The sequence below is a fragment of the Tinamus guttatus genome, unplaced genomic scaffold (assembly GCF_059628265.1).
Source record: "Tinamus guttatus ecotype Peru unplaced genomic scaffold, ASM5962826v1 Tinamus_guttatus_pri_ptg000264l, whole genome shotgun sequence".
Lineage (NCBI taxonomy): Eukaryota > Metazoa > Chordata > Aves > Tinamiformes > Tinamidae > Tinamus > Tinamus guttatus.
This window is the reverse complement of record NW_028288798.1, coordinates 878,538-905,765: the sequence shown is the minus strand read 5'-3', so window position 1 is coordinate 905,765 and position 27,228 is coordinate 878,538. Positions and strand designations below refer to the sequence as shown.

At 42.6% G+C, this 27,228-nt stretch overlaps 2 protein-coding genes and 1 long non-coding RNA gene across 3 annotated transcripts in view; 2 read left to right on the top strand and 1 right to left on the bottom strand.

Moving 5' to 3' along the window:
- Positions 1 to 27,228, top strand: part of LOC148594267 (uncharacterized) — a 507,147-nt gene that overhangs the window by 137,490 nt on the left and 342,429 nt on the right. The window lies entirely within an intron of this gene.
- On the top strand, positions 1,782 to 19,007 carry SERAC1 (serine active site containing 1). The gene is made up of 16 exons (XM_010226463.2): positions 1,782 to 1,892; positions 3,347 to 3,383; positions 3,709 to 3,845; positions 4,697 to 4,786; positions 5,522 to 5,653; positions 8,132 to 8,253; positions 8,718 to 8,846; positions 9,436 to 9,549; positions 10,952 to 11,114; positions 11,916 to 12,066; positions 13,576 to 13,717; positions 14,879 to 14,979; positions 15,928 to 16,025; positions 16,387 to 16,569; positions 17,032 to 17,175; positions 18,690 to 19,007. The coding sequence occupies exons 1-16, from the start codon at positions 1,802 to 1,804 to the stop codon at positions 18,824 to 18,826; spliced, it is 1,971 nt and encodes a 656-aa protein (XP_010224765.2). The 5' UTR covers positions 1,782 to 1,801; the 3' UTR covers positions 18,827 to 19,007.
- The window catches only part of SYNJ2 (synaptojanin 2), a 62,935-nt gene continuing 61,919 nt past the window's right edge, over positions 26,213 to 27,228 (bottom strand). The window contains exon 27 of the mRNA XM_088527218.1: positions 26,213 to 27,013. Coding sequence (XP_088383344.1) covers positions 26,216 to 27,013 — 798 coding nt within the window. The 3' untranslated portion in view covers positions 26,213 to 26,215. The remainder of the gene's footprint in view (positions 27,014 to 27,228) is intronic.

Below are 27,228 nucleotides of genomic sequence, written 5' to 3'. Positions count from 1 at the left end.
CAAAGCCCATCATCAGGAAAGGCCTGCGTGGGTTCAGAGAGACCCCCACAGGCCACAACCCCTCCTCTACCTCTCCCTCCCTGCCGGCCCTAACGGCTCCAACAGCCGCAACGGCCACCGAGGGCCGGGCGCAGGGTGCGCAGCTCTCACCCCGCCACGGCGGCCAGGGAGGCAGCGCTCCCGGGGCGAGCAGGGAGCACAGGCTGCTCTCCCCTGACCCGGGCCCGCGGCGCCGTCCGTTACCGGCAGAGCCGGCCGGAGACCACCGTGCAGCGAGCACCAAAAGCACCTCCCCTCGCGAAGGCCGGCCGAGGCAGGGGGGAACAAGCCCCAGCTCGCACCCGGGCACAGGCCCAACGCACCACTCCGCGCACCGTTACCAGCCGAGGACCCGCTCCAACCGCCCCGCTCTGCACAACGCGCACGCGCGGCACCGCCCCTCCCCACCACGGCACCGTTAGGCCCCGCCCCCTGATCTCCTCCCCGGATTGGTCGAGCCGCGTGAGGCGCGCTGACGTCACGGGGCGCGCCGCGCCGGTGCAGGGCGGAGGCGGGGCAGGTAGGGCCGGGGCCGGGGCCGGGGCCGGGGCCGGGGCCGGGGCCGGGGCCGGGGCCGGGATCGGGATCGGGATCGGGATCGCGGGTCGCTCTGGGCTGGGCCTGCGTGTGGAAGAGAGCGCAAGAGAGCCCAGTCTTGCCGTCACTGCGAGCTTTTTTGCGTCAAAGGGGCTTCTCCTGTTTAAGCGCTGTTTTTATTACTGTCGTTAAGATATTTTTAAGGCTTTGGCCGAAAAAAAAAACTCGCGCTTTGGTTGTTTTTTTTTTTTTTAATCAACGGCAGCCGGGAGGCAGCGTCGTTTCTGCCCCGGCCTCTCTGTGAGGCCCCGCACGTTGGCACCGCGGCAGCCTCCAGCAGCGAGTTGGAGCCGATGTGAGGTAGGGTGGAAATCGGGGCTTTCGCCTCGGGCTCCCAGGGACGTGAAGAAACTTGCTCCGAGGTCGAGCCTGAACCGAGGTAGCTGCGAGCAAGAAGTGCTGCTCCCTCCAGCCTCTGGTTTCCTCGTGGGCGTTTGGAATCCAGGGAGTTGCGGTGTTGCTGCTGTGTTTCACATTTGCTAAAGTTTTAGTCTGCGGTTAAGTAGAGTAAAATCTTTTCGTAAGGAAGATATGGCTGTATAATTGTTTTCTAGAGATGAGAAAAACAGGTGCTTTTATGCTGCAAAGTGCTTTTTGTCTGTGGTTTTACTTTTCTCACACTTTTGAAATTTAAGATTTTCAGCAGAAAAGATTTATAAATGTTAGTTTAATTTGCTCTTAAAGGATAAAAATGTGTGTTAATTCTTGGAGCCCACTTAACCAGATTTAACGGGACTTACTTGTTAGCACAAACCCAAATATGAGCTCCAGAAGTAGTTAGTTACCAAGCTGTGGTAAAGCACACATGATATCAAGTAGGGTCTTGATCTCTGATACTTCAGGGATATTATCGTATCTGGTATTTAAGGGAGAATTAGAAAGTAGGAAAGGAGACTTAGAAAAGCAGAAGTTTATTGGAGATACGTAATCATTGAAAATCAACAGTAACATGTAACTATAGGAAACTTTAATTGAAACTTAATTGAAATGTAGACTACTGTGTTCAATAATTCAAATATGTTTTAAAGTAGAACTTTTATATAGAATATTAAAATGATCCAAAAAGTGTATATCATGATCTTTGTTGTGGAAAGACACAGGGAAAACAGGTTATTAGTTTTCCAAATCAATATTTGAACTTTTTTTTTTTTTTTGAACGTACAGAATGTCAGTGACTGCCTACTGTGTATTTTGCTGTAGAAAAATAGGAACGTCTGGACCAGCTACAAAAAGCCACCTACCCTGGAAGGATATCAGTAAGTGTAGTTCTTTTATTTCTATAAAGATCAAGCTGAGTTCCTAATTTAAAAGAGAAGTATTTATTGCTCTGGCACCTTGCATAATTAGGCGATACAAAAGATCTAAGTCCCTGAATATTTTCTGACCAAAAGCTTTTATATTTTCCAGCAGTGAATGCCTGTCTCTGACCATGCTTTGCATAGTGATATGTCAAATGACTTTAGTAGGTTGCAGTGTCAACATGTCACTGATGTGCGCAGGGTAATTCACATCTCAGATGAATGCCCTCACGCTGATTTATAGCTGATTCAGGTTCTGGACTTTATAATCATGCCAATTAGAGATTTACTTCTGGGGAAAAGGAGCAGATAAGAATACAAGGTAAGGATCCACCCAAAGTAGAAATCTCATTAAGCTATCGTAAACTCAGCAAGTCTTGTAACTTCTTTTTTCCTCCTACAGCCACAAATGAATTGCATCCCTAAACTCTTACTGTCCATGATAGCACTTTAATAAACTTTGTTTTTATTGTTTTGTCTTGCTTAATCTCTACTCTTCTTGGCTATTTCTTTTTAGAAATAGTATTCCTGGGTTTCTAAAGTTATTTTTCAGCATTAAAGGCAAAGAGATCTTCATTTCTTCAATGCAGCAAGCATCGCATTTCTTGCCCTTTTATCTTCTCTGTGATTCTTTCTTCAGCATGTAGCTGCCTCTTCTCTTCATGCCAGAATTCTTCAGGTCCCACAAAGGCAGAACTGGTGACAGTGGGTATAAGGCCAATCTCCAATTTTTGCTGAGAAAAAGGAATTATTCATGGTAGAGTGAGATGGTTTCCATTGAATTTGGAAACTTATATTAACAGACTTTATAACTGTGTTGAGATGCTTACATCCAGGAAATCATCTCAACTTTGTCCAGGCAAAAAAAATCTCAGATCTTCTAGATTTAAAAGGAAAAGCGGTATATATGATGTGTTATTCCAGATATTTGCCTTAACAAATTAGGTTTGATAAATTACTTTTTTTTTCTTTTATAAGTATTAAGGACATCCTGCAGGACTTGACAAGAACATATATACTGCTGCATATTTTCATATACATTGAGAAAATATCCACATCATATAAGAAAAAGTTAACTCCTTAAAATAATATGGAATTCCAAGGGCATGCTAATGATGTAGACAGGATGAGTGATTCTTGCACCTGAGCAATGAATATAAAAAAAGAAAAAAAATAACTGACAGGATAATGTTTTATCATCTTGCTTAGGAGGACAGGAAATTATAATTGAATGCCATTTTCTCTGTTGGAAATCTAGGTGTTGATTTCCTGAAAATTAAAGAGTAGTAGAAAAATAAATACTAAAAAGTTTAATTTTAATTGCTGAAATTCATTTATCTTTGTTAATCAATTGCTAACTATGTTTATATTGAGGTGTTGTGCCTAACTTTTTTTTTTTTCTTTTTTTTGAGGAAAAATTGCAAAGGTAACTGGATCACTTGTATTAGGGTAAGTTGTAGCTAAGAAGCGTACATATAACTTGCATATACAGTTCAGTCTTTAAGTCGTGTAACTTTATAAAAACGTGATGAAGTTTATGTTCTTTCATGTCAAAAAATACCTTCTTTGGAATCGTATTTTTTGTAAATATTACTTTACTATTTTAAATTGTATTTACTGTGCTAAATTCAAAGAGTTTTCAGGCTAATATATATTTGGTAAAAATGGTATTTACAGTTAAAGACTTTTATAAGAAAATGATTGTTAACATATATTTGTTATCTTTTTAAATATTTTAATGATATTCATACACAGCTTGCTTTTTTTTTTAAAGAGGCTTTGTATTCATTACATATGAAGTTCTATCCTTAAAGAAGTTGTTGAAAATTGATACTCAAGCTATAAATCAAGAAAAACTTAAATCCTATGTATATGTGCGTCCAACTTCTCTGGATCCAAGCGAATATCAAGGTGAGGTGTGTGTGTGTATTTATGCTAAAAATAAAAGCTTAAAAAATGTTTTTTAATGTATATTAATATCAGTACCAAACATGCTAGTTCACCAGACGTAGCTGGATATTCTTCTGTTGGTGTGCGGTTCCCTTTCTGTCATGGTAGGCACTATGCAGTATTTTATATGTTAATTTAGCTTTCATTTTACTTGCATCTAGATGAAATGATAAGTAAAGACCTATATCAAAATAGTGCATCTTTAAAGAAAGCTTTTATCTTTCAGGAAGATTAACAACTTATGAGTCCTACTGTTTCTGACCACACAGACCATGATGTGAGCAGTTGTTTACAATCGTGCCCTAATATCTGACATAGTTTGTGAAAAAAACTCCCTGAGAAAGGGGAAAAAATCCACAATGCATTTTTTTTAAATAGTTATATTTATAGAGTTATAGTTTATTATGCTTTTGCAAGTGTGTGTAGTCCTTGTCTTCTTAATAAGTACAAAAACCTTTTACAGTTTGTATAGTCATAACAGTGCTCTTACATGGTTAACTTGCAGTGTATAGGGAAAATCTGGTGAGAAACCACTAGTTTCAAGAAATGTATCAGAAAGTCTATGGCGCATAGATTGGTCTGCAAATCCACATCTGAGACCTTGTATGAATATTTTGAAGTTTCTAGAAGTAACTCTTACATCAAGAAAGATGCATTTCCTGAGCTCTGTTAGGAAAAAGAAAAAAACCTCTTAACACTGTTGCAGAATTTATCTTACGATGATGGCCGTCTGTTGTTTAAGCCATTCCAGGATGTAATAATGTAAGAACTTGTCCTTCAAACTATAAATTATCTAAAAAATACTCTTTTAGGGATTACATACCAAGCAAGAAGAGAAATCCATAGAGCTGTGAGGAAAATTCTAGAAACAGAAGCTAAAATTCTCCGCAGACCTTTTAATGGTAGGTATTAAAAGCATGGCTTTATCCATGTTTAATATATTGAATAGTAAAATATTGGTCTTCTAGGAAGTAATTTTTTTTCAAAATTAATTTATACCTTTTTTGGTTTCAGGCAGTGGTGGGAATATTACTTGGTAGTGTTTCATGGACTCTTTTTATTCAGAATATTAATATATTTTCTGTGCATTAAAGAGTCCTTAAAGTACTTAAAAGGGATGTACACATTCATCAGAATTGTCCACATTACATGAAAGCAATTTTTTTTTAAAGTTTGTCACTGCTTTTTAGACTAATTTAATATAAGAATTTGAATACACATTAAGAGACTTTTTTTTCTGATGTGTTGTCTGAGGCAAATTACTGTCCTCATTTAACTCTCAGGAAAATAGTTACAACAATATGTATTTTCATAGAAGAGCTATGAAATTAGTTGTTCAATGTAGCTCAATTTTCTCAATTGTGTGTGAGCTTCGAAGCTGCTAATCATACCTGTTGTTGAAGTCTGGCAGTTCTCATTGGTAAGTGCCAGCCAGTATACATGTATAAGGCAATTTTTTAAAATCCTGAATACATGGAGTATTGATTTAGTGCCACTAAAATGAATCAAAAACTTCCTATTAGTTTAGAGACCAGCATTTTACGAATGTTGTTTTTTTTTCCATATGACTGTTAACATCTAATAATGTTGAAATGCATGTTAATTTTAACCTGAGTTTTATTTCTTTTCTGGTGAAGAACACTTCAGCACATTTGATGGAGAAGATCATGAATGTGCCTTGTGGCTCCTTTTAAAGAGAAGCCAGTCAGAAGACAGAGAGGTCCGGCTGCAGGCTGTGCAGGAGCTCGCAGAGAACAGCCACTGGCATGGTAATGGGTGCTGGGGTGGCCTCAAATGTGACAAGGTCTCTGTTAGTTGCTGCAGATCTGCTGCTAACATGGAAACATTGCTGCAATGAGTGTAAATGCACTCTGAAATTTCATCTAAAATGTATTCTTATTTTTATCTCAAGCAGTTATTTGCTCCTACTATCATAAAGCAGAGCGGGTGTCTGCCGTGTTTGCCCACCTCGCTATACCTGCCCACCTGCAAATCGCAGCCACGAGTAAAATGACATTTCCTTGGTGTAGGAGAGCACATCACATCCATTAGTTCCTTGGCCTTACTCTTGTGTCTGCCAACAGAACCACCAGTTTAGGCGATGTTTTTTGCAAGGCACTGTAGGAATGGAATTATGACCATGGTTCAGTTAATAAAATTCTGTTAGGAGCTGGTAACTAGTAATAGCTTAAAGTTCCTACCAGTTTGAAAGAAGAAGCTAGAGGCAGAGCATTTGTTTTAGTGTTGTTTGTAAGCCATTTTTCCATCGTATTTATTAGTAATTTGGTAGTAAGAAGTCATAAGAAGGGAGTTAAACTTCCCACAGACATATTCTAAATATTTTTTTAATTTACTCTTCTTTAATATTTGGTATTATAAATTATATTATTTTATCATATTACATATTATGAAGTATCAATAAATTTTAAAAATGCCTTTTTTTGCTATCCTTTGCAACCTCTATCCACCTCCCTATCATGTAAGTCACCCTGAAATATGCTTCCTGTTAGCAGATGATCTCAGGATCATTTCTCTAGATATCTTCTGTCTCATTTCATAGGGTCACAGGGTGACGGGTACTCAGGGATCCAGTTGCTCTTTGTTTTCTCCTTTTCTCTCTATTCTGCTCACTGTAGTGTTCATTGTTGTTGTATTTGGGTGCTTCACAAACCTCATAAGGGAAATGGGCTTTAATGGGCTTTTTCTTTTATTTTTTATTTTTTTCTTAAAACAGAGTCTTAGGAAGGCTAAGACTGAAAGTGTGTTACAGCTTTTGACAGCTACAATGAACTGTGTGAATTTTTCGTTGTAAATGTTATCATAAATATTCTATTTTAGTTGTGTACTGCTTCACTGACAAAACTTGCAGCTGTGAGCTGCACCAAAGAAGAAAGATGCCCAACTTGTGAGTGTTGGTGAAGGATGTGTTTAAAATGGCTTGGTGGCTTTGTTTAACAATTGTATGGCTGTAACAAGGCTAGAAACATCTTTTTTAGAAAAAGTTTAATATTTTATTTTTTCTTCCTTCAGTTTTCCACTTGATTTTTTTAATACGTATATTTGAATTTCTCCAGCTAAAAAGCAGGGACATTTTGGAAAGGAACAGCAGTCACTAGTCAAACCTGACTTCCCTTAGAATCATAGAATCGTTAAGGTTGGAAGGGACCTCTAGTAATCATGCAGTCTGGCCCCCTTGCACATGCAGGGTCACCTAGAGCGTGTGGCACAGGACTGCATCCAAGCGGGTTTGGAAGATCTCCAGAGAAGGAGACTCCACTACCTCTCTGGGCAACCTGTTTCAGTGCTCCATGACTCTCACTGTTAAAAAAAATTTCCTTAAGTTCCTGTGGAACTTTTGATGCTTCAGTTTCTGGCGTTTCCTCTAATTCTGTTGGAGGCCACCTCTGAAAAGAGGCTGGTCCCATCCTCCTCACTGCCTCCCTTGAGGTACTTATAGACACTGATTAGATCCCCTCTCAGCCTTCTCTTCTCCAGGCTGAACAGGCCCAGCTCCCTCAGCCTCTCCTCATAGGGCAGATGTTCCAGGCCCCTGATCATCCATGTGGCCCTGCGCTGGACTCTCTCCAGCAGCTCCACATCCCTCTTGTACTGTGGAGCCCAGAACTGGACACTCTGAGAGAGACCTTCAGTTGAGAGACTGAAGGCCTATCCTGAATGTTTAATAAGGAAGGGCTACTAAAAACTGCAATGCCATCCTGTGTTTTCTAAGGTTGCCTGGGTTTATGACTTCTGTTGTGTTATTGAAACATAGCTTTCTGTATCATTTAATATTAGGTGTCTGTGCAAGTCTTGGCAACATTTAGATTTAAGTCTCGAGTTGTTTTTTTTTTCTTTTTTTTTTAATACAAAGAAAAACATTTTTCAGATGTCTTCCAAATTTTGACTCAAGTCCGGGGGGTTAAGCTTAGTTTTACTGTCCTTGTTTTCCTTTCACAGTGGCAATACTGAATGTTAATTTTTGTGTGTTTTCATCTTATGTCTGAGGCGCTTTATCAAACTGGTATATAATGAATAACCAGTGCCCTGCAGGTATAGGGCATTCAGTGCTGGTCCAACAACTGAGGTTTTTTTCCTTTTGAGATTTGTGACTATTAATTCAGAGCTAATTAGGGAGAGATTTTTCTGTACTCGCATGCATTTATGAAGTAGATTATAAACTACACTTAAAACCAATTGAAGTACATAAGGTTATTTTTAAACGTAACACTGAAATTCTTGTGCTGCAGGTTATCAGTACAGCACAGTTGCTCAAGCCTGTGATCAAAGAACTGCTATAGGTTTGGCTCGGTCCAAAGATATTGACCTTCGGTTTTTCCTGCCTCCACCATCATTGCCAAAAATCAAGGATGTAAGTAAGTGGTGTTAGGTATTGGCTGATTGTTGCTTATTTATTTGCTTTAGTATTTTCACTGCTAGTAACCACACTGAAATGGAACTCTTCTAAAGGAACTAATGAGTTGTAAAATAAAGACCAAAATATGGAACTGTGTTATAGCAGTAAAGCCATGGGGGCACATCTGCACCGATGAGTAACAGATTGCAAACAATTAAGGACTAGGATTAGAACAAGGCGAGAAGTTGAGAGCCTACTTTTTATCATTCACCTGGCTGGTTTTAGAATTTTACATGCCCAAAGTCTTTATAGAAGTTGCTGTAAATGTTAAGTTTCAGAGCACTGACGTCCCGGTCTTCTGTTCTACAACTTTATGAATGTAGCTACTTCTGTTGCTTCAGATGTTCCTTTTATTTCATATTGTTTTTTGATTCATGCTGTGAACTGAATTAAGAGGTATTTGTGCTCCCTTGCTACAGGATTATCCCATAGAAGATGAACTTCGTTTATTGCTAGTATCTTTACCTCAGAGTGGTATTGACCCATGTGTCCAGTACTTCACATCTCTTGCATTACGTGAAAGTAGTCAGACTCTTGCTGCAAAAAGGGTGAGTTCCTACCCGCAGAATAGAAGTGTTTGGGTTTCCCTTATCCTGCAGAGCTCAAAGACAAAAATCTGCTTCCTATATATCCAAAGATATAAATCTGTTCATGAGCATTCTAAGAGTGAGAGAAGTACAGACTTTGAAACCCCACAACTTAAGTAAAATATCTTCCACGTACAGTCTATATGCTTAAAATCTTTTTTTGTCTTGAGATTGTATGAGTCCTGAAGCAATGTGATTATTGCTTTCCTGTGCTTAGGCAAACAATTCTAAAAGGAAACACATATTAAATGAAAATCCTACACTTCCTCTCCGCAAAATCTCTACACTTCCTTTCTCTGTTTATTGTATATTTTGAAGTTAATAGACTATGAAGACTACGGATCTAAAACACTAATATTTTCAATTAAGACTGGGCGACATTTTTATGGTGTACTATTACATAATCTGTGCAATTTAAAAAGCGTATGCATGCTGAGAACTGTCTATAGCAACTTCTTCAGATCATTAACACATGTAGTACTTTGTTTTAGAAGTGCTTATTTTATGTAGCCATTGGAATGTGGCATAATTTTCTTGATGCTTATTTTAGGGAGGCTTATGGTGTTTTGGAGGAAATGGACTTCCATATTGTGACACGTTGAGTAAAATTCCTTCAGAGACAGTAGAACTCTTCTGCTTGCAAGCATTAGTGCAACATTCTAAGGTATCTATCTTTTAAATAATAATTAAAATCTACATTTGTAAACATGCATTTCTACTGCTATCTCATATATTGGGAAGGAGCCACCGTTTCTGTGTCTCCTACCCCACACCACTTTTGTAAGAATGTAGAGGCAGCTGAGACTCAGGTGAATGGGAAGACAGCAGTAACAAACTCCCCCCTCCCCCCGCCCGCCTGGGGAGGTGTCCATAGGATCTATTCTTAGATACTGCTTCTAATTAGCCTGTGAAGTTCCCCTGTAATGTATTTGCTTGTGTCTTTTAAGAAGTTGCCCAGGGCAGCTCTGGCAGAGAGCAGGAGAGAGTAACAAAGTCAGGGTGGCTCTGCTGAGTTACTGTGTGCAGGGCCACCTCCCTCTGGCACGGCCAAATGATGAGAGCGACATTCCATGAGGAGGTGCGTAGGGGTTCCACTGTGCAGCTTCTCAGTAAGCAGAATACTGATGGAATGAAATTCTGGGTGCAAAGTCTGTGTGGATTTGTGTGAGTTTGTGCACATCAGCCCAGAAAGCTTGCAAGAGGTCTCTTGTTATGGCTCTTAATCTAATTCTCTGGCCAGGTTGCCAGAAAGCAAAGTAGCCTCTTGAATTCACTCTAACCAGAAGCCAAGAAAGATTATAAACTTTGGCCATCCACAAAAGTCCCTCTCTAAGGATCTCTGCCTTTGGGCAGAGCTTTGCAAAGCACAGAACTAATCCAGGACATCTTCCCAGGAGCAGTCTGATCTTTGCAGACACAGGTGAAGGACTTTGTGTAGCAGTGACATTGTGATTTCTGTTGCTGCACTCTTCTGTGTGCATTTATTGCTCTGGCATTTATAGATTATTCAGCCAACCTGTTGTTGAAAGCCAAAATCTTGAGGACATCAGCAAACAGTGACACTACAGCTGGACCAGATTCTGCTTGGAGTAGATTATGTTGTTGTGCTTAAGACCAATAATGATTGCAATACAGTTTGGAAAGTAGAAATACCCTTGTGTTTCAAAGAAAAGGGTTATAGCCATTGAATTCCGGGTGGTAGACACGAAGACAAGTAGCTCCCTGCTTTTGCAAATAGTTGTGTATCCTGTTCAGACTCTTGAACTTTACTTGAAATTTGATCATGCCAAGTGGAGAGCAATCTCACTTCCCACAGACATGAGTGAGAATAAAGTGAAGATACTCTGTACAATTTTAGGTTGTCGATCCTTAGGAACCTTGCATTTTATCTTGTTCCATTTACAATTGTATAGTATAACAAATTCTAGATGAAGTAAGAATTTCTGTTTAGTAGGTGCTTTGTATCATTACAGTTCCCTTAAATTTCCCTGCTGTGTATATTAACAGCCTCTCAGAGAACTTTTTGCAGAACATCAGCTCACATTATATTTGCTGTATAATACTAGGTTTCTTCTCACTGTGATAAAATTGAAGCAAAAGGAGGCCTGCAGCTACTACAGAGGATATACCAGCTCCGTAAAGATTCTGCAAAAATACAAAGGAACATAATTCGCATTATTGGAAATATGGCTTTGGATGAACGTCTTCATTCATCCATAGTACGTGCAGGTAAAATGGAAACAAGGGAAAGTAGGCTGAATGCCAGATTTCTATTCAAAAATTTCCAGGGGATTTGGTGCTTTTGTAAACTGTATAGTGGGAGTGGTGGTGTGTGTGTGTTGGCGGGGGGAGGTTGTTTGTTTTGTTTTAAGCACAAAAAATACAGACAGTTTAGACAATGTTGTTTTAAAATCATCCCTTTTTTTCTGTTTAGCCAATGCATGTAGTGCCTCAGAAACACTTTCCTCTGCTCACCGTTGGAAAAAGGCTTCTAGACAAGCAAAGGCCTTTGGTCTGAGTTCTAGGACCCTTCTTTTATTCTTTTATTTTTATCCTTACCAATTTTCCCACCTGCCATTACTGGTGCATTTCTTAACTTTAGTGTATCTGTATGCCCGGCCTGTGTGAGAAGCCTCACACTGGGATGAGGCTGCTGCTCTGCTCTGTCTTTCCAGGGACTTCTCTGCAGACACGGTCTGGTCATGTGCTTCCTCTGTCACTGCTGCACTGACCTCTCGAAGCACTTTCTCTTCCTTCTGAATAGGGGTCCTCCTTCAGATCGTAACCTGAATAACAGCAAAATACATTACTCCCTCCCCACTCTGGATTTTTTATTATCCATTTTGGAGATTTCTCTCATCCACCATTGACTTTCATTGGATAAAGAGAAGTGGATCTGTTTAGGTGTCATCATTTTATGTTATAACATTTGTTTTCACAAGTATCCCTTTGAAGGATGGTGTTTCTGAATTCTCTTGTTTGGGTGGTATTCCTTATTACTTAATTAGCCAATTTATTTTTGCAATGTAGGTTGGGTTTCTGTGCTTGCTGAAGTAATGAAGTCTCCGCATGTCATTCAGTCTTCTCATGCATCCAGAGCTTTGGCTAACCTGGACAGGGACACAGTGCAGGAAAAGTATCCAGATGGAGTTTATGTTTTGCATCCGCAGTATCGTAGCAGGTAAAGCAGAAGGATCACACCATACTTTCTGCTATTGGTTATACTGTTCATTTAAAAAAAGAAAAAAAATCATAAAAGTGAAGTCCTGGTGCTGCTGTGCTCATGTCACCTGCTTTTCTTTGATTCTTTGAGGGGTTGCAGGAATGGGGTTTCGATACTCAGATATGAGAACAACAGAAAAGCTCTAAACAGTCCCTAGCCATGAAGGAATATTACTGTATTGTATAGAAAAATCCAAATTCAACATGTGAAATGAATTATTGCTTTGAATACATGACAACCTTGTAGCCTTTGCACTGACTCTTGTAGGATACAATGCTTTGTAATCTTGTTGATACATGATGGCCTAAGCTACAGTTAATTTATGGTTAAGACATCCAATAAAACCCTGTCAGCTTCTGTTAATTGTGTTTGTTTGTCTGGGAATGAAGCCGTTCCTAGAGTGATACGTCCTTTAGAAGTGGCTATCTTCCCTGGCTCAATGGTGTTAACCAGGTTACAGCAAAGGTTTAATTTGATGATATAATTAGGGAAGTATCAGGTTGTATTAATAGTAGGTGGAGAGAGTGGTATTTTTCCTTATAGAATTAGTACTTGCAGTACTTCCAATAAAACCCTTCCAATGCAGGGTTTCGCCTAAGGCTGTGCTGCACTTGAAGTGCACCATACCTGGGCACTTCCTGTTTTCAGCTGCTCTTGCAAAACCTTGGCAAACCTTCATACTGAAAATATTCTGGTTTATTTCCCCAACTTATACTGCATAGCTGTAAAATATTCTCAGTGAATTATCTTTGAAATATCTTCAGTAGTTATTCCTACAATAGTTTGTGTAAGCATCGGGTTAATACCAAAAACCTGGTGTCAATAGAGTATCAGGACTGTCTTTTTCTGTAGAAGTGGATTTTATACCAAATCGGCAATATTAACTTAAATGACTTCAAAAGTGATGTTATTATTGGAGAGGCCAAATTCAGGGATGAAATCTGGGGCCCTCTTGTTGTCTGTGGGGTCTTTCTTCAATGTTTCTTACGTGTTAGTAGTGTTGTGGGGAAGCCTCTGGACAAATCAGCATACTTCTCAATGTTTTGGGATAGTGAATGTCTCGTGAAAATACCAGTCTTCCTTCCTTTGAATGTACCGATATGGGATGGTCCAGTTTCAAAGCCATTTTATGAGTTAAAAATGTATCTTTTTTCACAAAGCATGAACTGCATTTTCCAAAATGCGGAAGAGTTGCAGCCAAAACACAAGGGTGCACATATTTGCCCTACCAGTAGTACTTGGGCCCCACGGCGTTTCTCTCTACCTATATTCCTGCTGAAAGGATCCGTGGTTCTCATCTTGATATGCGTATCCTCTGCGCAGTATCTTGTCCTCCGTAAAATAAGGAATCACATACACTGTTAAAATTAGTGTTTTGCTATCCAGTAGGGTGAAAGTTCTATATTAACTGTAATTTGCTGAAAGAATATGTACCATCCATTTCCTAAGAACTCCTTTTTGTTTCAGTCAGCCCGTCAAAGCAGACATCCTTTTCGTTCATGGTCTTTTGGGAGCAGCATTTAAAACCTGGCGGCAACAAGATAGAGACCGGTCTTTGGATCAAAAGGCTTCGGAAGGGGAAGAGGACTATAGCCAGTGCTGGCCAAAGGTAAGAAGATAACAACATTTTCACAAAAAACTACTGTTTTCTTATTAAAGAGAGCTGTCCAGAGATTCTGTGAGTAGCCTGTTTGGAAGTTGCTTATTTGGAATCGGAGTACCTTTTAATCTGAATATATGAATAGTATTTTCTCAGTTTCTGGTACAGTTGTGTTATCAAGTTGAGATTTTGAGCAGTCTGTTCTTGCAAAATAACATCCCTGCTACATTTAAAGCTCTCACTCCATTCTTCTACTAGCAAAAGAGAAGGTAGTGTCTGCTTTTCTCTGAAACTTTTTGATGGAATGCAATAGTTTAGAAAAAATAGGTACAACTACATTTTATAAAAGATAAGTGTGTTTTCATACACAGGTGTCTGAGTACCTGAGTGTTTGCAGATTTCTGCACAGATGTTACTGGTAAATAAGTAGCTAACTGCGTTAGTCAAGTTGTAGCTATATAACCAGCAACGTACTTCTGTTAAAACGTGTAATAAATGTAAAAATGCTGATAGACCCTCATTGGTAATTTTAGTAATTCTCTAATCACCCAGGAGAGGGAGCCAGAAATGTGTGAATGATTCATCCATCTCCAGATTTTGCCTACTTTGTGACTGCGAAATGTGCTAAAGAGTTTGCTGGGATGCAGTGCAAGAATAATAGTAATAATAGTTTAGGCATAAGATGTATTTGGGGGATTAGCTAAAGAGCAGAAATCTTCTTTGACATTATTCCTGTAATAACAGCTTTGCTTCATTGCTGGTAAAGTGCTTGCAAGAGATTAAATACTTCATTTATAAGCTCAAAAGGTAGATTCTCTAATTGCCAGTGTAATGTATTTAAAATCAGATTTTATGTCATTGACGGTAATAATTGTTCTTAAAACCAGAATTTAGCAGTTTATCTCTCTAACTTTCCCAGAAATATAGTATGCTTAACAGTAGTGGAGGAGATTTGGGGTGGGGGATTTATTTTCAAGAAAGCACTTGCTTTAAAGGCATGCTGGGAACATGCTTTTGGAAAGGGCATCGTTTCCTACATAGCTCACTCGAATGGTCAGTGGAATTATTTTCCCCCCAAAAAAGGTTTAACAGCAGATTACTAGTCTTGGCTGTGGATCAAATTCACTAATGCCTTTTTTTTTTTTTTTCCCCCTCCCGCAATTAATGTAGACATGGTTGGCATCAGACTGTCCAGCCCTTAGGATTATATCTGTGGAGTATGACACCCATCTGAGTGACTGGAAGGCAAAATGTCCAGTTGAGGCCCACAGGTAAGGACTGAGGTGCAGTGTGGGAGGAGGTGGAGAGGGCTGCCGGAAGGAGGCCTGTTAGGCTGTGAAGCAGTTAACTTACTTTTCTTGCTGCATATGAAAATCAAGATTAGAACCAATAGTGATAAAGTAAATTAAACTTTTGCACAGTGATTACCTCAATATCCTGTTTCCTTTGATCATTTATTTCTACAAACTGTTACATTATTCAGGGGTCTTCTGTGTTTAATTCTTACTAGGAGTTGCAAGGTCAAACTTTCAAACTTAGATGGGGAAATGCATCAGTTTTGTGTTTCGTTCTACCACAGGTTCATCTTTGATGTTTAACATGTAGCTCATCTTTTCTGGAGTCTCTTCATTTATTAAATGAAAAGTATTATGATTTTATACATTTGTGTACAAAGTGTTTTGAGATTGTTGTTTGAAAAGTATAACAGAAGAGAAGAAATGTCTGTTATTTTTGGATGTATTGAATGATCATGCACTTACAGGTTACTCATTTCCTGCGCATTGCTGTGCAAGTGGAGCGTTGTTTAGCAAAGCACATTTTTGTCAGGCTTCAGGTGTATTTTTGTTTCAGGGTACAGAACTCATTATGCATTGATGACACTTCCCAAAATAGTTTTTTAATGATATGGTAATGAAGTTTAGAAATCCATAAAGAGATGTACAGAATTAATGCTAAAGGAAATAACTAGTCAGTGAATTCAGAAGATCACCTTCCGGCAAGACTGAGAAGCTGAATTCAGCTCGGTTCCTATTATCCTTGTGAACACAACCTTGCAAACCTTTTAGAGATCATCGGATTTTCAGTTAATTGCTAATAGTAATTAAGTATGGTCATCAGGTGTACAGGTGCCCAATTCCCTTTCATAAATACTCAGCACTGCAAATTCATTCTGTTTTAGCCTGTCATGATTCACCTTGCTTGTGTTTATTCTTTTACAGAAAGTCGATTGCTTATAGGAGCAACGAGCTGCTTGACAAGCTCAGAGCTGCTGGTATTGGAGAGAGGCCTTTGGTGTGGGTCTCACATAGCATGGGAGGTAAGCAAATTGCCTGGTCAATATAGTGCCTTTATCTGCTGTTGTATTTCAGAGGAAGCTGTTTATCAAATTCAGTGTAGAATGTAATTATTCAGTACAGTTTACTGCAGAAATTTACAGAGAGATTTAAAAAATCAAAATATGCATTTTTAATATATTCAATAGTGCATACACTTTGAAGAGATTTTTATTGCTGGTTTTTATTTTTGTTTGTCCTCTGTTGATTACAAACACAAGATCAATGAAATTCACATAACTGTGTGTCTAGAGGCTACATTTTCTTAATGATCAGACATATAGTGTCATTAGATTACTTTCAGCATGGCTTAAGTCCCTGCATTAATTCAGTTTCTGCTGCCAGGTCTTCTTGTCAAGAAGATGCTTGTGGATGCTTCCAAGAATCCAGAAATGGATAAAATTGTAAACAACACCAGAGGAATCATATTTTATAGTGTTCCTCACCATGGTTCCCAGCTGGCTGAATATTCTATAAATGCCAGATATCTTCTCTTTCCATCTGCGGAGGTTAAAGAACTCAGCAAGGGTATGCTCACTTTGTTGCCATCTACCAGCAGGAATCTGTGTGTTCATGTTTTGTTTTGTCTTAAGTCATTCTCTCAGAAAATGCTAATGAAAGCAACAACCCTCATTTTTATGTTTAGGATTGCATGCTGAATTGACAGAATAAATGTTGTATTTGACTGTGGAGGGAGAAAAAGGAATGAGACAGAGTTGATAGAAGAGTAGTTGGGGCCAGTTAGCAGAGGAGTAACTCGGTGTGTGCAGAAATTCCCAAGCTGTGTGTTGTAATTAAAAGACATGCTATGCAGAAATAGTTGAAGTGGTGCTTTTGGTTACCTTAAAAAAAATACAAACAAAATATTGCTCCTTTACTCCTCTTTCTGGGGAATTTGATTATCCCAAAAAATTTCTTTGGAAATGCAATCTTTCAGATAAATTCCATGTTCCAAGCTAAAACTGCAAAAATTATGTTATTCTTTCTCAGATTCTCCAGCCCTTAAAGAGCTCAATGATGACTTTCTGTCTTTTGCCAAAGAGCAGAAATTTCCAGTCCTGAGTTTTGCAGAAACTTTACCAACACATATAGGCAGCATGATAAAACTGCATGTCGTACCCCTGGAATCAGCAGGTATGTCAAATAGCCGTTTATTTTTATTTAATTTTGCAAATACCCATGCAGGCATTGATGGGGAGGAAATGGTCTTGAATTCTCTAGTAGAAAGATCTAGAAAATAACTTTTAACTTTTGTTTAAATTTTTGACTGAGCCAACAGTCTTCCTGCTGAGATCAGAGGGAGCTGTGTGTATATAACACCACAGCAATTGTTTGTTTTGATTCTCCCAAATGCCAGTATTATTTGCTTATTGAAAAGAACAAAGTAGGCCCAGATCTAATGTGTTGTTGTAGTCCCTTCGTTTGTAATTATGAATAACTCACCTCCATCTGTCTATAGAAAGTATAGCTGCTTAGTAAAATTAATGGATCACCAAACTATTTTACAGTGTAAAGAATCCTTTATCTTTCATACCTTGGGTAGTCAAGAAACTTAAATTCAAGCAATACTTTTTAAAGCAGAGTTCACCTCCTGAGTTCTCGTGATCTCTTTGCCTTTCGTAGGAGTTTTGAATAGAAAAACAGGCACTTCCTTCTCTTGCTTTGTTCTTGGGCCTTCATCTTAGGATTTTGCTATAAATTTGACTTTTTTTCTCAGGTTTTTCCTGAGCAAGACCCTCTCTGCACTGCCCAAGGGTACCAATAAGGCCTTAAACACCAGTTTACATTTAGATCAGGGATTTAGGTCAGGCTTTCTGCCAGCTGAGTCTGCTGGATTAAATGCGAGCTTGGCTGTTCTGAAAGAGGCCGATCCTGCAGTTTTCCCTGGTTTAACAGCATACACACACACACACACACACGCACACACACACACCCCCACACACACACACACGGTTGTACAATAACAGGCATGTGGCAGTCGCAGCAAACCCAAACTGGGATGCTCAGGAGCAGTGACAGCTGTCAGGAAAGCGTAAAGGCTGTGGTGTGTCCTGCAGTCGGTAGTTAAAATGGAACACCTGTGTCCTGCAAATTCACACTGGATTTTTTTTTTTTAATTTACTAGAGTTTTTAGCTTCTTTTAAGGCCCTCATTAGTTGTCTTTTTAATCTCCCCTTCAAAGTATTTTATAAGGAGTTTGAATGAATAATAGCAGTGTGAAAATCCTACGCTCGTTCAGGCTTTTTCAGGATACAGATACCTTGGATTAAACCAGGTCCCTGTTCGGGTCAGTGCTTAAACTTCAGTACGGTCAGGACTTTGCTGACCGCAGTACAGTCAGGCAGGTGCCCATAGATGAAGTTGTGCTTATATTCAAAAGAGTCTATATGGAGAGAGGTGCATTTGTGAACTCCCAGTTCAGACAGGAGAACTGTTGGCCTAATGATTTACCAAAGTGGCCCATTTAACAATACATAGTAGCTCTGCGTATTAGCAGAGTGGCTTGGTGCCTGCTTGGCACATAAAAAAAATTGCCTGATGCAAGACGAAAGAGGTGATCAGAAGACAGAAAATGAGTGAGAAATGACTAATGCTACGTGTGCATCTTATTGAACTTTGGTAATTTTTTCTTCTTTCTTTTTTTCCAGATTTGGGTATTGGAGACCTCATTCCAGTGGATGTTAATCATCTAAATATTTGTAAGCCAAAGAAGAAGGATGCTTTTCTGTACCAGCAAACGCTGAAGTTCATTCAGGAGGTTTTAGCCAGAGAACTTGGAAACTGAGCTTTTGCCACCGCCGCTTGCTCGTTTCATCCATGTGGTGTAACCCAGGAAGGTTCTTCCCCTGGCACTTGCTGAGAGATCATCAGAGGTGCCAAGATACTGTGTGAATAGCAGCTGCTGCTACAATAATTTTCAGTGCACCTGCAGCTCGGAGAGCTCCTTACCTTGTTTCTGAAATGCATTCAGAGTAAGCACAGACAGGGGCTGGGTGAAAAGAACGACGTTGGCTTTGCGCGACCACAGTCTGTTGACAAAGTGTGTGCAGTTTCCGCAACAGTTGGGCAGGGAGGGATGGGGACTTGGGAACAGCAGCTTCCCTTGGTGGTCGATGAGCTTCCATCTGGAGCAGCCCCAGAGGCTGCCCCATGCGCCCCCTGCTTAGCCAAGAAAGGCTCCTGGGAAGGGAGTTGTTGCCATTAAGGTAAATCTACGTCTAGTCTGGCAGAGAGGATAGGAAGCAGCTGAGATGATTGTCCGTTGTGTCAAAGGGGAAAAAGCAGTGTGTGACACTGCCCCAGCGTTGGTTTCTGCCCATGCTGGGAAGCCTGGCAGAAGTCTGAGGGAATTTATCCAAGGGGCTGTGGACAGCACTGAGATCTGTGGCCTCCTTGCTAAGAGTGTTTGTAATTTGCCTTTTTGTGTAGCAGGCCCACCCAGAATTGTTAACAAAAGCAACGTCTGTTTCCTGCGTAACAGCTTGGAGTTCTGATGGGGTGTCTTGTGTAACCACTGGAGTTGTTTTAGCCTGTTTGTGTGCGTGTGTGTGTGTGTGTGTGTGTATGTGTGTATATATATGTATATATATATGGAAGAAAGGGAGGGGGGAGAAATCCTTTGGCATTTTTGTATGTTTCTGTTTTAATTCTGCTAACTCTTGAGATTGCTTTTGAGAAGATCTGCCTGTGTTGAGGCTGGGGGCCGCTCTGCATGCTGCCAATGGAAGATGCGGAACAGAGACCTCGCTGTAAGTGTCCAGCCTCATTCTTGGGACATACTGAGGAGAGGGTAAACTTCATCCCCTGGATTGTTTTACTCATTTTAGAAGCTCTTTAGCTGATGTAAAGGACTGCATTGAAAGTGCCCAGATGGAATAAGACATCCGCAGGTCCTGACAGGAGAGCTCATCAGCCTAAAGGGGGAAGCTCAGGGAGGAAGTAAACGAAGCAGGGAAAAAGGCAGATTCCAGTGTCCCGTGGGAAATGCAGAAGATCCCAGGTATTTTTATTTCTCAAGGCCCAAGTGTACTTATTTGTGTTGGCGAAGCGGGAAAACAACACTCTGACCTTCGTAAGTTTTATCATTATGTCTCTTTTGTCTAGAGGTCCTAAGGACACCATAGCACTGATATAGCACTGATGAAAATTAAGTGTTCTTCAGAGAGAGAGAGAAAAAAAAAGGCTGAAAAAAAGGGCAGTTTTAAGTCTTAAATTACTTGGAAAATAGTTCAGGGCAGCCTAGTTGAGGTCTAGCTGTGGCTTCTCTCTCCACCCCACTCTCTGAGGCAGACGGGGCCATGTCAGGCCACGCTGCCCTCGCGGGGCTGTTTCTCGGAGCAGGCTGTGGCTGTGGCAGGAGCAGGGCAGGACAGGGTCCCTCTGTGGTGCCGCCCTCGGCTGTGACCATCGGAGGCTTCGCGCGGGTGGTGGTGGCTGCTCCGGACACCACCTGGGCCCAATATTCCCGCCTGAGCTCTGGCCCTGGGGGCATGGAGACTGGGGAGAAAGAAGCACTTTGGGAAGTTCAGCCTCACACTGCTGGGCCTGCACGTTAGAATCTACAGCACGCAGAGACACAAGCAGCTTTTTTGTTTTTCCCCTCTGTGACCAAGATGTAGGTAAGAATAGTGGATGCCACTGTTCCACCTGGAAGATGTACAGAGCCTTAAAGGAGTTTATCCTGTTTACACCCTGCTTAAGCTCCAGAGTGTACATCTTGAGATGGCTTTGTATTCACAAAGAGGAGGATATATGGAATTCAGTTTGAATAGACAGGACTTCCAGTAACAAAACACGTGTTGTATGACAGAGCCTTTCTTGACTTGAATTGACTGTTTTGGCTTGATGGAGTTGAGCTCTAATCTTGCCCAGTAAGTGCTTCTGTGTTTTGTTGCTGTAACTGGAGCTCTTGAAGCAACTTTCTCCTTTTTGTAATTGTATGCAATACATGTGTAGCTCTTAAAACTAATATTTTGAGTTGTATGTATTCTTTCTCTTTTGGAAATTAACATGTTTTGTAAAATGCATTAGGTGCGGCACAAACTCTATTAAAGATGAATGACCAGCTAGGTGAATGTCCCTGATCGTGTTCTCTGCTGAAGATCTGTGGGGTTCTTAGCGCTTGTCCCCGCTGGAAGACAGCAGTGTCAGACCTGTGCCAGGGTAAGGACACGGGCACTGCAGGCCCCAGCGGCAGCGCCCCGGCGCGGGGCTGTTCACCAGCGTTTCGCCAGAGCTACCGCTCTCCGCCTCTGCTTTAGGTTTGGCGCCTCCTGAGCCATGTGCAGAGTTGTGTTCTGGGCGCCGCGGTGTAGGTGTGTTGTGTGGTCTGAACGTCTGCTGGAAACTGAGGTAAAAGTGGTGGCTCTCAAACTGTCCTTAATCCCCTGATCCCATCCAGCTGCGACTGAGCACAGATGGGGATAGGAGGTGGGTTGCACAGGGGTTGCACTGTCTGAGAAGGCTTCTGCCTGCACTGTGGCATCCAAGAGTAATGAGCAAGGCCTGGGGACATGGGGCATAAGCAGGAGTTGATCTGTCTTCCCTGCCCGGCGCTCGCGTGCAGCCATATGGGTGTTCCGGGGGCTGTGGACGGGGAGCCTTGGACGGCTGTGGCTGCAGCTCAGCTTCCACCGGGGCTTGTGCTTGGCCACACCAGGCTCTGTGGCTGGCTAGGGAACAGAAACTTTCATTCATGGTGGTATCTTTCTCTTCAAACTTTTTGATTTTGCATAGAAAAGTAAAAGCTAAAAATTTGGGGGGCAAATAGCGATTCTAGAATGTCAACTTTCATTCTCTTTTTTTGTTTCAGTGATCACCCACTTACATTGACTAGTTTCTCTAAGTATAGGGAGGAACTGATGGCAACTGGCAAACTGCACTTTGATTTTCTTGAGGGGAAGTTGTGAAGTTTTTTTGTTTTTGTTTTTCATATAAAAACATGCTAACGGAAAGTTTCATTCCCACCTCATTTTATTAGTGTACCACTGGATAGCAAAACACCAGTCTTGCTGTAGAGTATACGTCTAAATAGCCAAGACAGACCAAGAATGTGACAGGCTGCAGTTTGTCTCTGGGAGTTGCTGTCCGAGCAGTGAGTGCAGTCCATTGTGTGTCCTTAAAGTTCCTGAAAATGTCACAAGCAGCGTTGATGTGACCATTAGTCAGTTTTTGTTTGTTCTCTATCTCCTGCTTCCCTTTAGCTTCCTAAACTTCCTGTGCATGACTGTGCTGGTGTTGGAGGGGTTTTGTTCACCATATCTCTTATAAAAATCGCTGCATTGTGCTGCCTCCACAAAAGGTGTTATTTCCCAGAACTTGCTAGCTCTACCGAGGTAGCAATTCCACAGTGTGACGTGAGCAGGTCGATGGAAAGCAATCATGACAGAAATAAAAATGGGAAGATACAGAACTACCATCCTGTTCTTTGATGGAAGTGTGCTCCCAGGAGCCTGCTGCAAAGAGCCAGGAGGGGGTGTTGATGTGGGTTAGCTCCCCGAGTGATACTGAGCAGCCGGGGAGCAGGTTTTTGTCTCCTGCAGCCTGTGGCCTCAGCGATGTTCGCGGAGCTTCGTGCAGCAATGGCAGAAGGAGGCTGGGTGTTGTTGAGTGTTGCAGTTCTTGCCTTTTTTGTAGGTGAGAGGGGAGAGATGTGCAAATGCCAGAAGGTGACTGGGAGCCAGCTGCTGCTGAGGAAGCCACGAGGGCTGTTTTGAGTTTGTAGAAGAACGAGAGGTGCCGCCCTCCTATTTGGCTCCTCTTCTCGTCTGCATGTGTGGAGGGAGGGAGAGAAGAGCAGGGAAACGAAGCTGGAGGGAGGTTCTCCGGATGCCTGGGCTCTGCATCTCTGCGGAAACTGTGGAAAAGGAAGGGGAATTCCAATGATGAGTTGGTTTTTGGCACAGCAAGACAGGGAAGGGATGGGAGGTCAGGGAAAGGAGTTGTGCTTTGCCCAGTGATCAAGTTAGGATGGTGGGAGTAAGGGGAAGCTTTTCCTTAGGGAGTTTCAAAGCTCCAAATCACTGCTCTGATTTGTAACCTGAAGTTGGCAACTTCTGGGTCTTGGGCATATTCACAGTGTTACTCTCTTGCAGTCTTTGCCATTAAACAAACACACACAAACGTATGTATATATTTGCAGCTGGTAAATGATCCGTATCTAGGTATATAGCCAAGGTCAAAGAGCAATTTTGAGATTTCCCAAGCTCACAGATCTGAAGAACTGGTGGGAGGCTCCATGATGTTCTCCAAGATGGGCAGGTGGGGATTTGAGGCCTTCAGGTTTGACTGTTCTTCCTGGGAACTTTGTTTCTACTGGTGGGGACTCAGTGAAGTCGGGCAGAAGGGCTGAGGGGCGGGGAGGAGGGTCAAGGCCATGCTGTGGAGTCCCAAGTTTTGACCAGATGGTTCTGGTTATTTAGCCCCTTTCGCATTGTGGAGGGGCCCAGCTTAACCCTGAGCGAGAAGGAGGATGGTGCAGAGCAGGGCTGGCTGTGCTTGTCCTGGGCAGTAGCACCAGAGCCCAGGTCCAGCACCCGCTGCAGGGAATATCAGACCCTCCCAACATGAAGGATAATAAATTGAGGCAGCAGATCCCCATTCGCTGCTGTAACCTTTTCAGCTGCACTGGTGCCTGCTCCTTCCCTGTGATTTGTTGCAGCTGAGCAGAAGCTGCAGACACTGACGGTGTATCCAGCTGGCTGCCGCCGTTCATGGGCAGCTTACGACATGCACAGACACAGCACTAAAGGCCAGGTACTGCTCTTATTCAAACAGAGTAATAAGACAACTTTTATGGGATTTGTAGGAATCCATTTTAATTGTTTTTCATGGTAACAATTTCATTAACATGTAAATTAGCTGTCCCATGGCTGTTAGTTATCTTTGCACAGGCTGCTGGTCATCTAACGTACTCTCCTTTTTCTGCTCTTAATGCTTTATACTGAAATGTGTCCATAAAGAACCTCTGTGTGTATGTGATACACATTTTATTACTGCTGTTATTATTTAAGCAGCATGAGCTGTGGCTCTGGGTCACTGTGTGGGGCTACAGCCCGATTCAGCACCTAGGTCAGGTGGTCTCTGCAGGATGTGCTGCCCTCCCCCGGCTGCAGAGGACAGCGGGTGCTCCCTCACAGAACATCCTGCTCCCCAGGCTTGGCCAGGACACTGAGCGTGGGGTAGCAACAGCAAGGGGGTGACTGCGTTGCCACTTTCTAAGTAGCTAAGTACAAAGAAGCCGTTCATTTTCCTAGGAAGGCCTTAGCACGTTATTGCTATGGGTATCCGCACTGTAACGTGGGCTTGGAGCAGGCAGAACTTGCTGATAGCGGCGCTGGGACAACCCTGTGGCGGCGGCAGAGGCTGCTTGCACAACGCAGCAGAACTCGCGAGTGCTCTAGGGCGTACAGTTCGCTATGTGCTCTCATGGACTGTCTGGTAACCGTAAGGGAGGAGCAAGGCGGGCAGCAGGAATATTTGCCTGCAGCATCTAGAGGGCTAGTGTGCCCATCTTGTGAGCTTTTCAGAGCCCGAAAGCATCATCTGATTTTAACCCTTCTGTTTGCAAGGAGCTGCCCAGGGCAGGTCACTGCTGTTGCGTTGCTGGTAGCTGGGTCGGTGCGGTCGCCTCCCAAGCAAGCTCCCTGCCCGGAGGTACAGGGCTTCACCTGTGCAATGTCATGCGTCATGCATGTGCTGTGCGAGGGTGTCCTAGCTGTAGATGGGGCTGCCCACAGTTCTAGCTGCAGGGCTAGGCTCCTTCCTACCTGGGGCGCTGCTGCAGCGTGGCTTTAATGCCCTGCTGAGGTTGATGGTGGCAGAGTCTGCCCTCGTGCAAAGCGAGGAGTAGCCTCGCAGGCTGGCACTCCGCAGCACACGCCACCGCTCTGCTGCCCGTGCCGCACCGCGTTGCACAGCCACTCTGCTGCCTGCACCACACCGCACAGCAGCTTCTGGGAGGAGTGGGCAGCCCTGCCAGGGCATGTCCGTCCCTTTCTGCAGGATGCATCCCTTCTGCAGCCCCTTCCTGCCCTTGGGGCTGAGCTTTGGGGCTTATCAGCATGCATCCTACTTGACCAGGTCTTTTCTCATCTGACTTTGGTACATGTGAGCATTTTTACACCAAGAAGCAAAGTGGGAACAGGGACACAACTAATGAATTATTAAAATCCCTTTATCTTCATGCATTAAGGTGCTAATGTCCTCCATAGTCAGCAGGCCTCACCTGACCCGTCTGCCACCTGTATTCACACGCTCAACATGTCAACATGCTGCACGACAAGAGAGCAAAGACCCTGTCAAGAGGAAGACAGCCCTGACCCAAACCACGGTGCTGGCTGGAAAGTGCGCAGAGAATCCACAAGAGAGGCCATTGAACTCCCTGCTAGCCCTAGCCCTAACTGACCCAATACTTAAATCTTTAAAAGAGATGACCTAGACACGCTACCATTAACAACACAGCACAGAAAAGGGGGCTTTTGTGCTAGAGGGGGTTGCCTTGCCTGGGCTGAAGTAAAAACAGGTATTTCTTACAAAAGGGGCAATACCAAATTCCTACCGTTTCTGCTTTCCCTCCTCACCATACCCACCTTTTATGTTACTCTGTTGACAGGCTCGACTGTTTAAAAACAAAGCATAGGGCTCCCCAGCTTGTAGCTAAGCTAGGAGGTAAAAGAAGACTTATTTCCACACTGGAAACGCTCTGGCAGAGCCATAACATTCTGATGATGCCGCAGTAGTTAGTTATGCTAGTTTATAGTCCCTTTAGGGAGGCTTATTCCAGAATAACTAGAGCAGTCTAACTCTTTTTTAAAAGAGTGCTTTATTTAAAATGACAGAAAGTGGTTGATGAGCAATTTTCACAGAAAAATCTTTTCTTTTTTTAATCATACCTTACATAACCTTACATATGATTTGTACCTGAAATAAAACATTTTAAGATAGATTAATGAAAATAATAATTTAAAGAACGTTTCAAGCAAGCTGTAGCAATGTTAGATTGTATATATGCAGTATACTTCCCTCCAGGGGCAGTACCTTTGTTTTTAAACATGTAAATGAAAGGTAGTGTTGCCTGATGATACAGTTCCTTAAATACAGGTCTGAGTGTAAAAAAAAAATAATAATTTACATCCTAATTATGATTTCCTCAGGAACATTAAGGAGGCAGATTTTACAATTCTAAATTAGCATTTGTGTTCATGGAGGTATTTTTGCTTTGTTCGAAGAGGAGCAGTTTGTCGAACCCCTCTGCCAGGGCACTGCTGTCTTCGTCATCGCTAAATGTAACCCAGTGACTGAAGTTCTTTGCGCTGGGGGGTTTTGAATCTTCTGGAGTGTGTGTGGGAGAAGTCGTTGATGGTGCCGGTATGGAAAATGGGCAGGAAAAATCTGTGTCCAGGTCCAGCAGCTGGGTGCTCTGTGCGGAGGGGCTGGTGCCTGGGGGCTGGGGTGCAGGAGGGCCCTGAGGGCCGGCAGCCGCGTCCGAGGTGCTTGGAGCCACCGCCTGGGCGGCGCCCGGCGTGTTGCCACAGTGGGCAGGAGCCAAGAGCGCAGATTGCGCCGGTGCATCTGGAAGGACATCGGCGTCCCGAGCCTGGATGCAGAGCCCAGGACTGTTGTTACTGTTGGAACTGAGCATCAAGCCTCTAAACAGTGGGTTGTCGCTGCTCTGGAGGACTTGCAGATGAAGCGCTGCAGGAGCCGACTTCTTCCTCCGTGGTGGTGCCTTTGGTGCAAAGGCAGCGTCCTGGGGAGGCGCCGCGTTGGCCACAGCCCCCCCAGCCGGCGGGGGCCGCTGCTCGGCCCTTCCTCTGCTCTCCTGAGGCTTCCCCGGCTGCGAGGCTCTGGGTTTAGGGACTGGAGCAACCTTGGTAGGACTAAGAACAGCGCTGGAGTCTGCGCAGGGCTCTGGCGAGGCGAGGGGGGAACGCGCGGGCTGCTGCTCACACTGCTCCTCCGTGGACGTGGCCTGGGCGGGGGAAAGGAATGGAGACAGAAACAAAAAAAAGATACCTTAAACACTGACTGTATTTCCAGCCTGAGTGTTACTGATGGTGTGACTGAGAACAGCTGTGAGTTCCAAGAAAAATAATAGTACCAGTGCAAAGAGGAGGCCTGACAATGCAGCTGCAAACTACACCAGAAACACTGCTTTCTGTTTGTGCGCGCGTGCCCCGGCCTGGT